This window comes from Myotis lucifugus, unplaced genomic scaffold (assembly GCF_000147115.1).
Source record: "Myotis lucifugus unplaced genomic scaffold, Myoluc2.0 scaffold_48, whole genome shotgun sequence".
NCBI lineage: Eukaryota > Metazoa > Chordata > Mammalia > Chiroptera > Vespertilionidae > Myotis > Myotis lucifugus.
The window spans coordinates 3214721-3227717 of NW_005871096.1; the positions used below are offsets into that span (position 1 = coordinate 3214721).

The 12997-nt window shown below is 36.8% G+C and overlaps 1 protein-coding gene across 5 annotated transcripts in view; it reads right to left on the reverse strand.

The window, feature by feature from the left end:
- SLC30A9 (solute carrier family 30 member 9) overlaps nucleotides 1–12997 on the reverse strand; it is a 74595-nt gene that overhangs the window by 15561 nt on the left and 46037 nt on the right. For 3 of the 5 annotated variants that reach the window (XM_023753619.1, XM_023753620.1, XM_023753618.1), the window contains 5 exons: nucleotides 12881–12920; nucleotides 11110–11181; nucleotides 10594–10701; nucleotides 7269–7434; nucleotides 532–667 (listed from right to left, as the gene is read on the reverse strand). In XM_023753619.1, coding sequence (XP_023609387.1) covers nucleotides 532–667; nucleotides 7269–7434; nucleotides 10594–10701; nucleotides 11110–11181; nucleotides 12881–12920 — 522 coding nt within the window. The remainder of the gene's footprint in view (nucleotides 1–531; nucleotides 668–7268; nucleotides 7435–10593; nucleotides 10702–11109; nucleotides 11182–12880; nucleotides 12921–12997) is intronic. The other 2 variants (XM_014455582.2, XM_006088468.3) reach the window with 1 other exon arrangement.

Consider the following 12997-nt stretch of genomic DNA (forward strand, 5'->3'; position numbering starts at 1 on the left):
ACGCTGGGTTTTGACGTTGCCGCCCTCCAGCGTAATGAACTCCTCCTGAGGCAGTAGACTGTTATGGATGGCGTCCCGGCTAATTTGCATATTCCCCAATATATGTAGATGCCAGGAAGCACTTTATACGTTTGCACTTCTCTCTCCTCTAGTCCACTTTATAGTAAATAAAAGGATCTCTGTCAAATTTTGAAACCCTAAGAAGTTTAAAGCTAAAGTGACTTTATGAGCTATAAAAATAAGTTTTATTTTAGCCCTGGCCAATGTAGCTCAGTTTATCAGGCATCGTCTGTGCACTGAAAGGCTGCTGGTTTGATTCGCGTTCAGGGCACATGCCCAGGTTGCAGGCTCAATCCCCATAGGAGGTGTGCAGGAGGCAGCCCATCAGTGTTTTGCTCTCACATCAATGTTTCTCTCTCTGTCCCTCTCTTGTTTTCTCTCTCAAAAAACCTTTTTTAAAAGATTTATTTCATTTACTTAAAAAGTAACTTTTTAAACCATTGGCTTTATAAGAAAACAATAAATACATACACTTACCTGTAGCATCTGGTCAAAATCTTGTTTTTCCAAATATGATCTTGTAACAACTCGTCCATCAAAATCTACTTCTGCCTTAAATCTTACTTTACCTAGTCCCAAATCTGTGGCTTTAACATCATGAATTGCCCTGCAATCAATAACAATGGTTACAAATGGTTACACGTATATACATTTTAATGGCACATGGTCTAGAATTATTTTTTCCACCAGTGATGAAAATGGACTAAGATGGCTTTCAGAGTGTTTACCATTAAGTGCCATCTATCATTTTCCAAACAAACGTCCATTTAGCTATTTTTACATAATGCCAAAGGTGTAAACTTAATAAACATTATTTAATGATAATCTGTATATGAATTATAAAGCTGATAGATTTTTAATAACCAACTCTACTTTTCTATAATCTGGTCATCTATCTCATAGTCCCTTTTTTCTTTTTTAAATAGCTTTTTAAAAAATAAATATATTTTTATTGATTTCAGAGACAAAGGGAGAGGGAGAGAGAGATAGAAACAAAGGGAGAGGGAGAGAGAGAATCATTGATTGGCTGCCTCCTGCATGGCCCCTACTGGGGATCGAGCCCGCAACTGGGCATGTGCCTTGACAGGAATCGAACCTGGGACCGTCAGTCCGCAGGCCAACGATCTGAGCCAAACCAGCTAGGGCTAAATAACTTCAAGTTTTCAAACAATGCTCTAAAGTACTCTATTAGAATAGCTTAGTAATAACTACCTAATGAAACAGATGTAACAAACTGAGTCAACACATATGTAAAATGCCTAAAGTTACCAATTCCATGGCAAACATTTATTGAATGGCTTTTACAAAGTAGGTACGATGGTATCTTTATTTTACAGATGATAAAACAGCCCCACAGAGGCACATGTGACTTGTTCAAGGTAATTCAACTAGTCAAGAGCAGAGCCAGGACTCACCCATATCTTCAGATAGCCAAACCCAGTAGTCTTTCCAGTATACCATTTTGCCTCCCAGAAAGAGAAGCTCAAACATAACTGTTTCATCCTTTCTGCCCTTACCCTCTGGAATCAATCTTCCCTCCCAAAAAAACTATTGAGAAATTATTTTCCTTCTATGATAATCACTATAACATCTCTATAGGATATATAAGAGAATAAGAAAACACTGTGAATCCTAGGGACAGAGAGAGCTATTGGGAAAACAAGTCTAAATGAGACTACAAGTACTCTTAAAACATTTGACTCTAATTTGAGTAATCTTGAGCAAGCTACTAAATACTGAGTCTGAAATTCTTATCTATATAAAGAAACATATTTATTAACTATCTAGGATAAAAATAAGAATAATTAATATTACCCTGGCTGGTGTGGCTCAGTTTGTTGGGTGTCATCCCATGCATCGAAAGGTTGCCTATTCAATTCCCGGTCAAGGGCACATGCCTGGGTTTTAGGCTCAATCCCTGGTAGGGGGTGTGCAGGAGACAGCCAATCGATGTTTCTTTCACTCTCATATTGATATTTCTCTTTCCCACTCCCTTCCTCTCTCTCTAAAAATCAATAAATTATTCTTTTAAAAAAGGAATTAATATTGATAAAGTTATATGTTTCCAAGTTGAAATAAAACTTATCCAGATTGTCAAGAGGCTATACAATTTATTCTTTTTAAAAAAGCATATCTACCTCAGTCCTTACAAAATATTAATAAATTTGATTATTTGGCTAATACATGAGTAGCAGCTAATGAAAATATTCTAATACACACTTTCCTTGTGTTCTTATATAAAACTAAGCTGTCATAGGTAGTATCTGTCATGGCTCCATATGATCCCTGCCTCCTGTTTTTAAAGCCCTTGTACAAGCCTCTCTTCTTGAATGTTAGCTAGACCTAGTGATTTGCTCCTATCCAACAGAGCATGGCAAAGTGATGAGATGTCATTTCATCACTTTTATCTTGTTTACCCTCAGTCTCTATTGCCTTCTCAGCTTGTATACTTTGATTAAGCAAGCTGCCATGTTGGAGAAGACCACATGGCAAAACAATTAATCTTATCAATAACTGAGTAAGCTTAGAAGCAGATCCATCCCCAGAAGATGACTATTGACCCAGCTAACACCTTAATGACAGTCTGTGAGAAATCCTGAAGTAGAGGACCTAGGTAAACCATGGCCAGATTCCTGACCCACAGAAACTGTGAGGTAATAAATGTTGTTTTAAGTCACTGAATTTTGTCACATAGCAATAGATAACTAATACATTATCTAAAAACTGTATAGACTTTCTGGATTACCAACATTTATTTTTTCCAACAATTTAATATACAGATCTTCACTCTTGCAGAAAAGTTCAAATTTGCCAGTCAGTCTTTCCACTTATAGCTCTTTTTTTACACTTTAATTATAAATATATGCGAAATTATAAACATATATGTACCTAACAGCAAGGTACTAAAATACATAAAGCAATAACTGACAGAAATAAAAGGAGAAATAGGCAATTCAACAATAATAGCCAGAGTCTTCTAATATCCTACTTGCAGTAATGGAAAGAATACTAGGTGTACCAGTTAATAATGTAGATTTTTTTTCAATAGATGGAGTTACACATATGTTGATATATATGCGATTTGATATATATGCTATTTTGTTGTATTGACAGCAAGCTTTAAAACTTCATATGTCAAATTTGCTGAAGGTGTTAACATCAGATATTTTTACACTTAAAAATGTCAAATTTCATGCCAAAAAAAGAGCATTTGCGGGAAGTTTTAATTCATTACTTTATTTTGAAGAAATAGTTATCGTATACTTCGGGAAGCTTATGGTGAACATGCTCCATTTCAAGATACTTGTGAACGCTGGTTTAAATACTTTAAAAGTGATGATTTCTATGTGAAAGACAAAGAACATCCAGGTCAACCGAAAAAGTTTGAAGACCAACAATTACAAGCATTATTGGATGAAGATGTGTGTCAAACTCAAAAACAACTTGCAGAAAGAGTAAATGTTACTCAGCAAACAATTTCCGATCATTTACAAGCAATGGGAAAGATTTTAAAGGAAGGGAAATGGGTGCCACATCAACTGAACGAACGACAAATGGAAAACCAAAAAGTCATCAGTAAAATGTTGCTTCAACAGCATGAAAGAAAGTCTTTTTTGCATTGAATTGTGACTGGCGATGAAAAGTGGATTTATTTTGAGAGTCCCAAATGCACAAAATCCTGGGTTGATCCAGGTCAACCATCAACATTGACTACAAATCGCTTCGGAAAGAAGACAATACTCTGCGTTTGGTGGGATCAGGTGTATTATGAGCTTTTAAAACCAGGTGAAACTGTTAATACTGATCGCTACCGACAACAAATAATCAATTTGAACCACGCTTTGATCGTGAAACGACCAGAACGTGCCAGAAGACACGGCAAAGTAATTTTGCTTCATGGTGACGCACCATCACACACTTCAAAACCAGTTAAAGACACATTAAAAGATCTTGCCTGGGAAGTATTAACCCACCCACCGTATTCACCAGACCTTGCTCCTTCAGATTACCACTTGTTCTGATCGATGGCACACGCACTTTCTGAGCAGCACTTCAAAACATACGAAGAAGTGGAAAATTGGGTATCTGAATGGTTTGCCTCAAAACAAGAAAAGTTCTATTGGGACGGTATCCACAAATTACCTGGAAGATGGGGGGAATGTGTAGCTAGCGATGGACATTACTTTGAATAAAGCACTTTTGATGTTTCTCTTGAAATTATCGTGTTTTCTTTGATTACAAAATCCGCCATTATTAACCGGTACACCTAGTAACTAGACAATAAGATTAACTGGAAAATAGAAGACTTAAACACTATAAATGAATTAAATCTAACAGACATCTATACAACATTATCCAAGATAGAGCATATGCTACGTCATAAAACAAACCAGTAAATTTAAAGAACATGTTCTCAGACCAAAATGAAATAGAGTAAGAAATCAATAACACACAGACATTTGGGAAACTCACAAATACATGGAAATTAAGACACTTATAAATCACCAATGCTAAAGAAGAAATCAAAAGTGAGATTAGAAAATTATTTGAAATGAATGAAAATGAAGCCACAAAATACCAAAATTTATAGGATGCAGCAAAAGTAGAGCATGGAGGGAAATTTGTAACTGTAAAAGCTTATGTTAAGAAGAAAGATAGCAAATCAAAACTTAACCTATCATGATAAGAAATTTGGAAAAAGAGCAAACTAAACCTAAAGCAAGCAGAAAAAAGAAAATAATATAGATTAGAGCAAAAATTCATGAAATAGAAAATAGAAAAATAACAGAAAATGAATTCAACCAAAAGATGGTTTTCTAAAAAGATCAACAAATTGACAAACCTTTAGTTAGACCAACCAAGAAAAATGAGAGAATACTCAAATTACTAGAATCAGCATTGAAAGGAGAGACATTGCTACTAAACCTAAAGAAATAAAAGAACTACAAATAAATACTATGAACTGTTTTTAGATAACTCAGAAGTAGTGGAAAAATTCTTAGACACAAAGTACCAGAACTGACTCAAGAAGAAAAAGACAATCTGAAGAGATGTATAAAAAGTAGAGATAGGATTAGTAATAAAAAAAAAAAACTAGTCACACAGAAAAGCCCATGCCCAGATGGCATCACTGCTGAATTCTACCGAACATTTAAAGAAGAAATACTACCAATTCTCCACAAACTCTTCCAAAGAATATAAGAAAAGGAAACATTCCCTAACTTATTCTATAAGGTATTACCTTGATACCAAAATCAAAGATATCACAAGGAAAAGACATTACTATGGATTTTCTTACATTAAGTTACTAAGCCTAATACTTATTTTAAGAATGCTCAACTTCTTTTTTTTAATATATTTTTATTGATTTCAGAGAGGAAGGGAGAGGGAGAGATTGAAACATCAATGATGAGAGTGACTTTGGGTGGTGGGCACATGGCCTACATACAGATTTTGTAAATGAGTAATCCACACACGTAACCTATGTTCATAGAAACTAATGTCACCCCAATAAAATTTAAAATAATGAAGAAAAAAAAACACATCGATGAGAGAGAATCATTGATTGCTTGCCTCCTGCACGCCCCCTACTGGGGATCGAGCCCACAACCCAAGCATGTGCCCTTGACTGGAATTGAACCTGGGACCCTTCAGTCCACAGAATGCTCAACTTCTGCTCTAGCTGGTTTGGCTCAGTGGATAGTGTTGGCATGAGGACTGAAGGGTCCCAGGTTCAATCCAGGTCAAGGGCACGTTCCTTGGTTCAGGCTTGATCCCCAGCCCTAGTCAGGGTGCTTGCAGGAGGCAATCAAGGGAGTGTCACTCTCACATTGATGTTTCTTTCTCTCTTTCTCTCCCCCTCCCTTCCACTCCCTCTAAAAATCAATGAAAAAATAGCTTCAGGTGAGGATTAACAACAACAAAAAGAATGCCCAATTTCTAATCTTGATCCATCTAGGTAACTATTTTTCAAGATTAAACATACAGGGCTTAATCACTCATTTGTTTTATCAATTCAGACATATAGGCCTTTCTTTAAAGATTTAACTCAAAGAGTTTAATTATAACCCAGAAGAAAAATACACTCTTATTTTAAAGTTTAAAATTGGGATTTTAAAGGATTGTTCCTTCCACTTCACTCTGAAACCACACTGCTGCTGAATTTCACTGAAAAATACTATTAGAACTCTGTATCTCACTCTAGCTAGTTTGGCTCAGAGGATAGAGTGTTGGCCTGAAGACTGAAGGGTCCCAAGACTGATTCCGGTCAAGGGCACATGCCCAGGTTGTGGACTCGATCCCCAGTAGGGGGCATGCAGGAGTCAGCTGATCAATTATTCTCTCTCATCATTGATGTTTCTATCTCTCTCTCCCTCTCCCTTCCTCTCTGAAATCAATTAAAAATATATTTTAAAAAAAATAGAACTCTATCTGATTCTCTCTGGTCTTCTGTTCTTTATTCTTATACTAGTGGCCCGATGCACAAAAATTCGTGCAAGAGTAGGCCTTCCTTCCCCTGGCTGCTGGCACCAGCTTTCCTCTGCACCCAGGACCCAGGCTTCCCTCCTCCGGCCGCCAGCAGGCATCCAGGACCCCGGGCCAGCTTCCCCTGGGCCGGCCACAAGCACCTGGGACCCCGGGCGGCTTTGCCCAGGCCCTGGCTTTGTTAGGAAGGACATCCAGAATGATGTCCGGAAGACATCCGGTCTGTCTGGTCTAATTAGCATATTACCCTTTTATTAGTATAGATAATTTAAAAGATAAAGATTATAAGGAAAAACTTAAAATAAACTAAAACAATAAGTTTATTTTCAAAGGGAATATAAATTATTTTAAATTTGGTAATCACTTCCCCATGATTAAAAATCTTCTTAAATTTAGTATATTCAATTTATAATACAAATATAAGGCAAATATAAATATGAAAGATCCACCTAAGTGGTTCCACATTAAGGAGGCAACTACTTTGCAAACTTCTGTTCCTTATTCTAAAAATTAAAGGTACACAAAATTTAAAAGGAAACTTAAGGAGTTTCCTAAATGCTTTCACTTGCTAATTGTTGTAAGGTTGCAACTCTAAAAAGTAACAGATTAAAAAGTTCTGAAGGTTAGGAATCCAAAACCTCTTCTGGAAGTATTTACAAACCAAACATACCTATTTCTTAATGATTCTATAAACCTTAGCAGCAGCATAGGAATAAACTGACCTTACTGATGGGTCATTCTCCAGGAGTTCAGTAAGCCGCTGTACTTGTTCCGGCTGGATGGATCGCCCTAGCAGTGCTTCTGTGTTAGTGTAAATGAGGAATGCTGAGACAACACCTAATAAGGTGCCCACACCCAAAGAACCTAGGCTGTCATATAGTGGATTGCCTAAATAAAGCACATAAGAAGTCAGTAAATTAACATTTTCTATTATTTCAATGAACTTTAGTGAGCAAAGAACATAATCAATAAATCAAGGGACTTCAAATTCATTCTGATTCCTTTAATGACTTTCTCCTGATAGATTTATTTACCTTACTACAAAATGGGAATGATACAACTTGCTTCATATTACATGGGAGTATAATGGGGTTTAATTATTTAAGATCTGTTTTTTGCATCTGGCCATTATATGGGTGAGGCTTCAGAGCATTTTCAGATTAGAGAATTTATATACATACTAGAGGCCTGATGCACGAAATTCGTGCAAGGGCCTTGGCCCCAGTCCCTGCCCTCTGCCACCGTGATCGGGGGGCCCCACCTGCTGCGGCTTTGTCTGGAAGGAAGGACGTCTGGAAGGATGTCTGGTCTAATTAGCATATTATGCTTTTATTATTATAGATTAATAACATAATAAAGAGTCCATTTCTGTTAGCAGTATCAGTAACACTTTTCCTATCCCAGGTTGACAAAATAATTGTAAGGTCAAAAACTGAAATAACAATTTTTGTGTCTTATTCCTACCAAGGTTCTATGAGAAAATTATAAAAGCCATACAAAAACTTATATGGGTCACTCCTTTATCATTCAACCAAGGGTGATACATAGCTAATACTATTCTGGTTACTAAAAAGAAAGTTTATTCATTACTGCTCTGGGTACGTTTAAGCAGTGATTCTCAAAGTATAGTCCTTTGACCATCAGCATCAGCATCACTTGAGAACTTAGTAGAAATGAAATTTCTCAGGCCTTACCCTAGATCTTCCAAATGAAAAACTCTGGAGGTGGAGTCTAGGATTCTGTGTCTTCCCAACCTCCAGGCAATTCTGATTCTAAAATTTGTTAGGGCTTAATTAATTCTCTTCCAAAACCAATGAGATGATTTATCATCTATAAATGTGTAGATTAATCTATATATTCTATATATACAAAAGCCTAAGAGACCATTACGACCGGTTGACTGAACAACCAGTTGCTATGACATGCACTGACCACCAGAGGGCAGATGCTCAATGCAGGAGCTTCCCCCTGGTGGTCAGTGCACTCCCACAGCCAACCTTCTGTGGCCGGCCAACCTCCCGTGGTCCCTCCCCCTGGCCAGGCGGCCCTGATCAGGGCTGGGTGAGACAGCCCCAATTGGCCCCAATCACTGGCTGGACCGAGGGACCCCGACCCGTGCACGAATTCATGCACCAGGCCTCTAGTATTTATATAATAGACATCAATTAAATATTATAAAACATGGCTTTTATAGTTAGAGAAATCTTTTTATTCTTAAGATAAAATGTCAATATTAAATTTAAGTCTCTTAATGCTTGATAAAACATATTTTACTAAAAAACTGAACTTACATACTAGTTTTACTAATATTTAGTCAAAAATATAACACTAAAAAATAAACTGACTTATCTGTACTAAAGTCTTAAAAATGATCCACTTGTGAATACAGTATAATGTACTAGGAGGCATATAATTATAGAGTTTGAAATAAAAGATATTGCATTGCACTTTAGAAATCCAAATGTCGCCGAAACCGGTTTGGCTCAGTGGATAGAGCGTCGGCTTGCGGACTGAAGAGTCCCGGGTTCGATTCCGGTCAAGGGCATGTACCTGGGTTGCGGGCACATCCCCGGTGGGAGATGTGCAGGAGGCAGCTGATCGATGTTCCTCTCTCATCGATGTTTCTAACTCTCTATCTCTCTCCCTTCCTCTCTGTAGAAAATCAATAAAATATATTTAAAAAAAAAAAATAGAAATCCAAATGTCATCATTTTTATTTAAAAATATATGTATATAAATAGTCCTACAGAAGTCACAGAAATATTAGCTAAAAAATATTTTATTTATTTATTGGCATGTTATTTAAAATTAAATGCATTAATTTAACTAAAATTTAATTCATGTGAATACTCTTAAAACAAAAATTTTATGTTTGATTTGACTGGTTAACATTATAATATAAAAGAAAATAATCTATTAAAAGTTGACTTACTTGTCAAATCACACTTTTCTTAAGCCTGAAATTTTGCTAAGTAATATTTTATGTCTAAAATGATAAACTTAACCCGAAAAACAATAAAACTTATAGAAATATTCTGGATCACAGTGAACATTAAAGAATGCTGGTTCAGACTTAAAATGTATATTCAAAATGAGAAAGACCTGTTCATATTTTAGAGTATTTTAAAAACACTGCAGAACTATGAGAGCTTATCACCTCAAATTATTTAAATATGCAAAAACAAATGGGTAAGAATGGAAGGAGTTCCATTCCAAGGCTCGGAAATTTGAGTCTTTGCATACTAAATGATTCTGATTTACATTCTGTCTTCTGATTCATCTGTATTGTACTGGCCTTTAAAACACTTAACTAGCTACCGAAATGAGGGTAGAACCAACTTGAGAGTCAAGGAAATAGGAAAGCAATAGTATTTATCATTGGGACTAACAGTGCAAAAGACAAATTAACAACAGCCACAATATATATTTACTTAGCGCTCTAAAGTTTATTGAAGTTCTCTCTTGCATTTATATTAATAAACTTGTGAGGTCACTAGGACAAATATCAATACTTCTATACGCAAAGAATAATTGTGTAACTTATGGTAAAGAATAATTGCGTAATTCATTAAGTCACAATTAGAAAGGTTTAGAGCAGAGGTCCTCAAACTTTTTAAACAGGGGGCCAGTTCACTGTCCCTCAGACCGTTGGAGGGCCGGACTATAGTTTAAAAAAAAACTATGAACAAATTCCTATGCACACTGCACATATCTTATTTTGAAGTAAAAAAACAAAACTGGAACAAATACAATATTTGTATTTGCATGTGGCCCGCGGGCCGTAGTTTGAGGACCCCTGGTTTAGAGTATTACAGAAATGCTCTATTAACAGCCTTCTTTATTTCTAAGAGAAATTCTTAACTCAGAGAAATTTTACACTTTTACTGACCAAATGTTTTATACAAATAAGTTAATAAGTTAGGGTAGTATAAAATTAGCATCTAACAATCTATCGGTTTAAAATTATTCAATGATGTAAAAGAAAATTTCCACGTAGGATTATTTAAGTAGTACAAATAAATCACCTGTAATATAAGGAATATTTACCTGTTATAGAAGTAAGGCCCATACAAGTGGCTGCTATTGTCACTCCCAAGACTGCTGCAGTATCCTCCAACAATATAACATTTGTACTAGGATCACGACTTTCCATTACTTAATCATTGGGGAGAGATAAAAAAGAAACTTTCTGAAATCTCGATACTCTCAGATAACATTTTAATAAGTATTCATTAAAAATGTGTGAGATCCTGATTTTAAAAACACTGCTCAGAGCAAACAATTTCTTGGCTTACATGTTCAAATTGCTTTTTATTTTAAAGTTATATAAGCATATACATAAATACTGTAATTTACTTAAGTTAAATGCAAATATAAAGTATTCATGTTCAATTTACATTACATTTCTCTTTTTAAATGAACTGATACATATATAAGAGCCACACATAGGGAAGACACTGAGATATATTTTGTACATATCTATAAGGAACAAAGCAATAGTACTAGGCAATTTTAAGCAAATAATGGAGATAAAATAATACACCTGGTTTCTAAAGCACATACCATACTTGTAAAATGACATTCCTTTGGCCGCAGCACTTCTACGAAGTTCATTTACAGCAACAAGAAGTGTTGCTGAAAGAAAAGCATTCATATCAGCAAGGAAGAAACTTCATGCCTCTCAACTTTAAAGATGGTATCTCAAAAGATAAATAAATATGTATAACACTTTAATGCCATGGTTGGAATTAAGAAAAAGTTCTGTATTAACTAGTCATTATCAAGGACCCAATTAATCATCACAACATAATGAATCCCATATTTCAAAACCATAGTAATTTAAATATCATTACCACAATAACAGCCGTAATTTATTGGACAGTTACTATTTGGCAGGCACCACACTAAGTAAGCATAGTCATTCTTGATCCTCCCAACCTTTTGAGGCAGGTAGTATTATCACCATTTTATAGACAAAGATGAACGAAATAGTATGCATAGAAAGTGACAGTGTTTCAGAAGTGAACATACTATGAGTAAAGCAGTGAATTAGGCAGTTTCATATATGATAGTAGCACTTCTCTGTCATAATACTGCTATAGCTGAAACTTTCAGAAACTTTGACCTATTTGTATTACAAAAAATGACAGCCTTCTTTGATTAACATACTAAAACCTCCTTTTTTTTGGAACTCCGTATATAGTTATATTTTTATATTTCATTTCAAATGTTCTGAGTTTTATATGACTAGAGGTCCTATGCACAGATTCGTGCACTGGTGGGGGCGTGGCCTGCGGGGATGGGCCTGCTATGGGAGCGCCGCTCATCCCAGTCAGCCAAGTGGCTGTGGACCCGCCCTCTGAGCAGCTGCTGAATGAGGAAATTAGTCTGAGCTGGTATTTCAGGGCAATGTCCTGGGTAAAGGTGTGTTCTGTGTCCTGGAGGAACCTGGCAGAGAGCTTTGCACCCCAAAGCCACTCGGTGAATGTCCTTGATGTATGATGCCAGGTCACAGTCACCATTGGGATGTTCAGGGCAGCTGTGCTCCAGGATCCTCAGCCATCAGGACAGCCTCCCGGGGGTCCACAGTCACGTCACCTCTTGCACTCCGCCTATGCCAGTTCCCCGTGCTCTTTCTAGAACACACCTTAGAGGGCCTGCATCAGCTGGTGGGGTCAGGCCAGAGTCTGGATTCTCTCAGGTATTTGATAGGTGTGGAGATTCGGACTCACCCTGGGCCTGCTAGAGGCTGCATCCTGGTCAGTCGAGCGCACTAACCACCAGGGGGCAGCTCCTGCATTGAGTGTCTGCGCCCCCTGGTGGTCACTGCGCATCATAACAACTGGTCGAAAGTCGTTCTGGTCATTCCACTGTTTGGTTGCTGGGCTTTTGTATATATAGACTAGAGGCCCGGTGCACGAAATTCATACACTCGGGGTCCAGGAACCCTTGGGGGATGTCTGACTGATAGCTTAGGCCTGCTCCCCTAAGCCAGCAGTTGGACAGCTGGCAGTGTCTGCTCCTGGTGGTCACTGCTTAGGCCCACTCCCCTAAGCCAGCAGTGTCTGCCCCTGGTGGTCACTGCGCATCACAGTGACCAGTTGTTCCACCTTTTGGTCGATTTGCATATTAGCCTTTTATTATATAGGAGGATACTTTAGAAGAAATAGCTTTTCTGTTGCCCCCACCCTTTACAGAAACAGCCACAGTACATCATATAGAGTTTACTCCTTAAAAGTAGACAAAGCTTAGATTCCTATTCCCAGTTTTTTTAATGAACTACTAAATATATTTTACCAAATTAAGAATAAAGAAATACTATGACAGTACATACCTCCTTCAGATAACAAGGATCCTGCTAAAATACAATATGCCTGAAAAATAAATATTAAAATAAAGCATAAATGAATATTTCACTAAAAATCACAATTGTTCATACATAAAGTTTGTA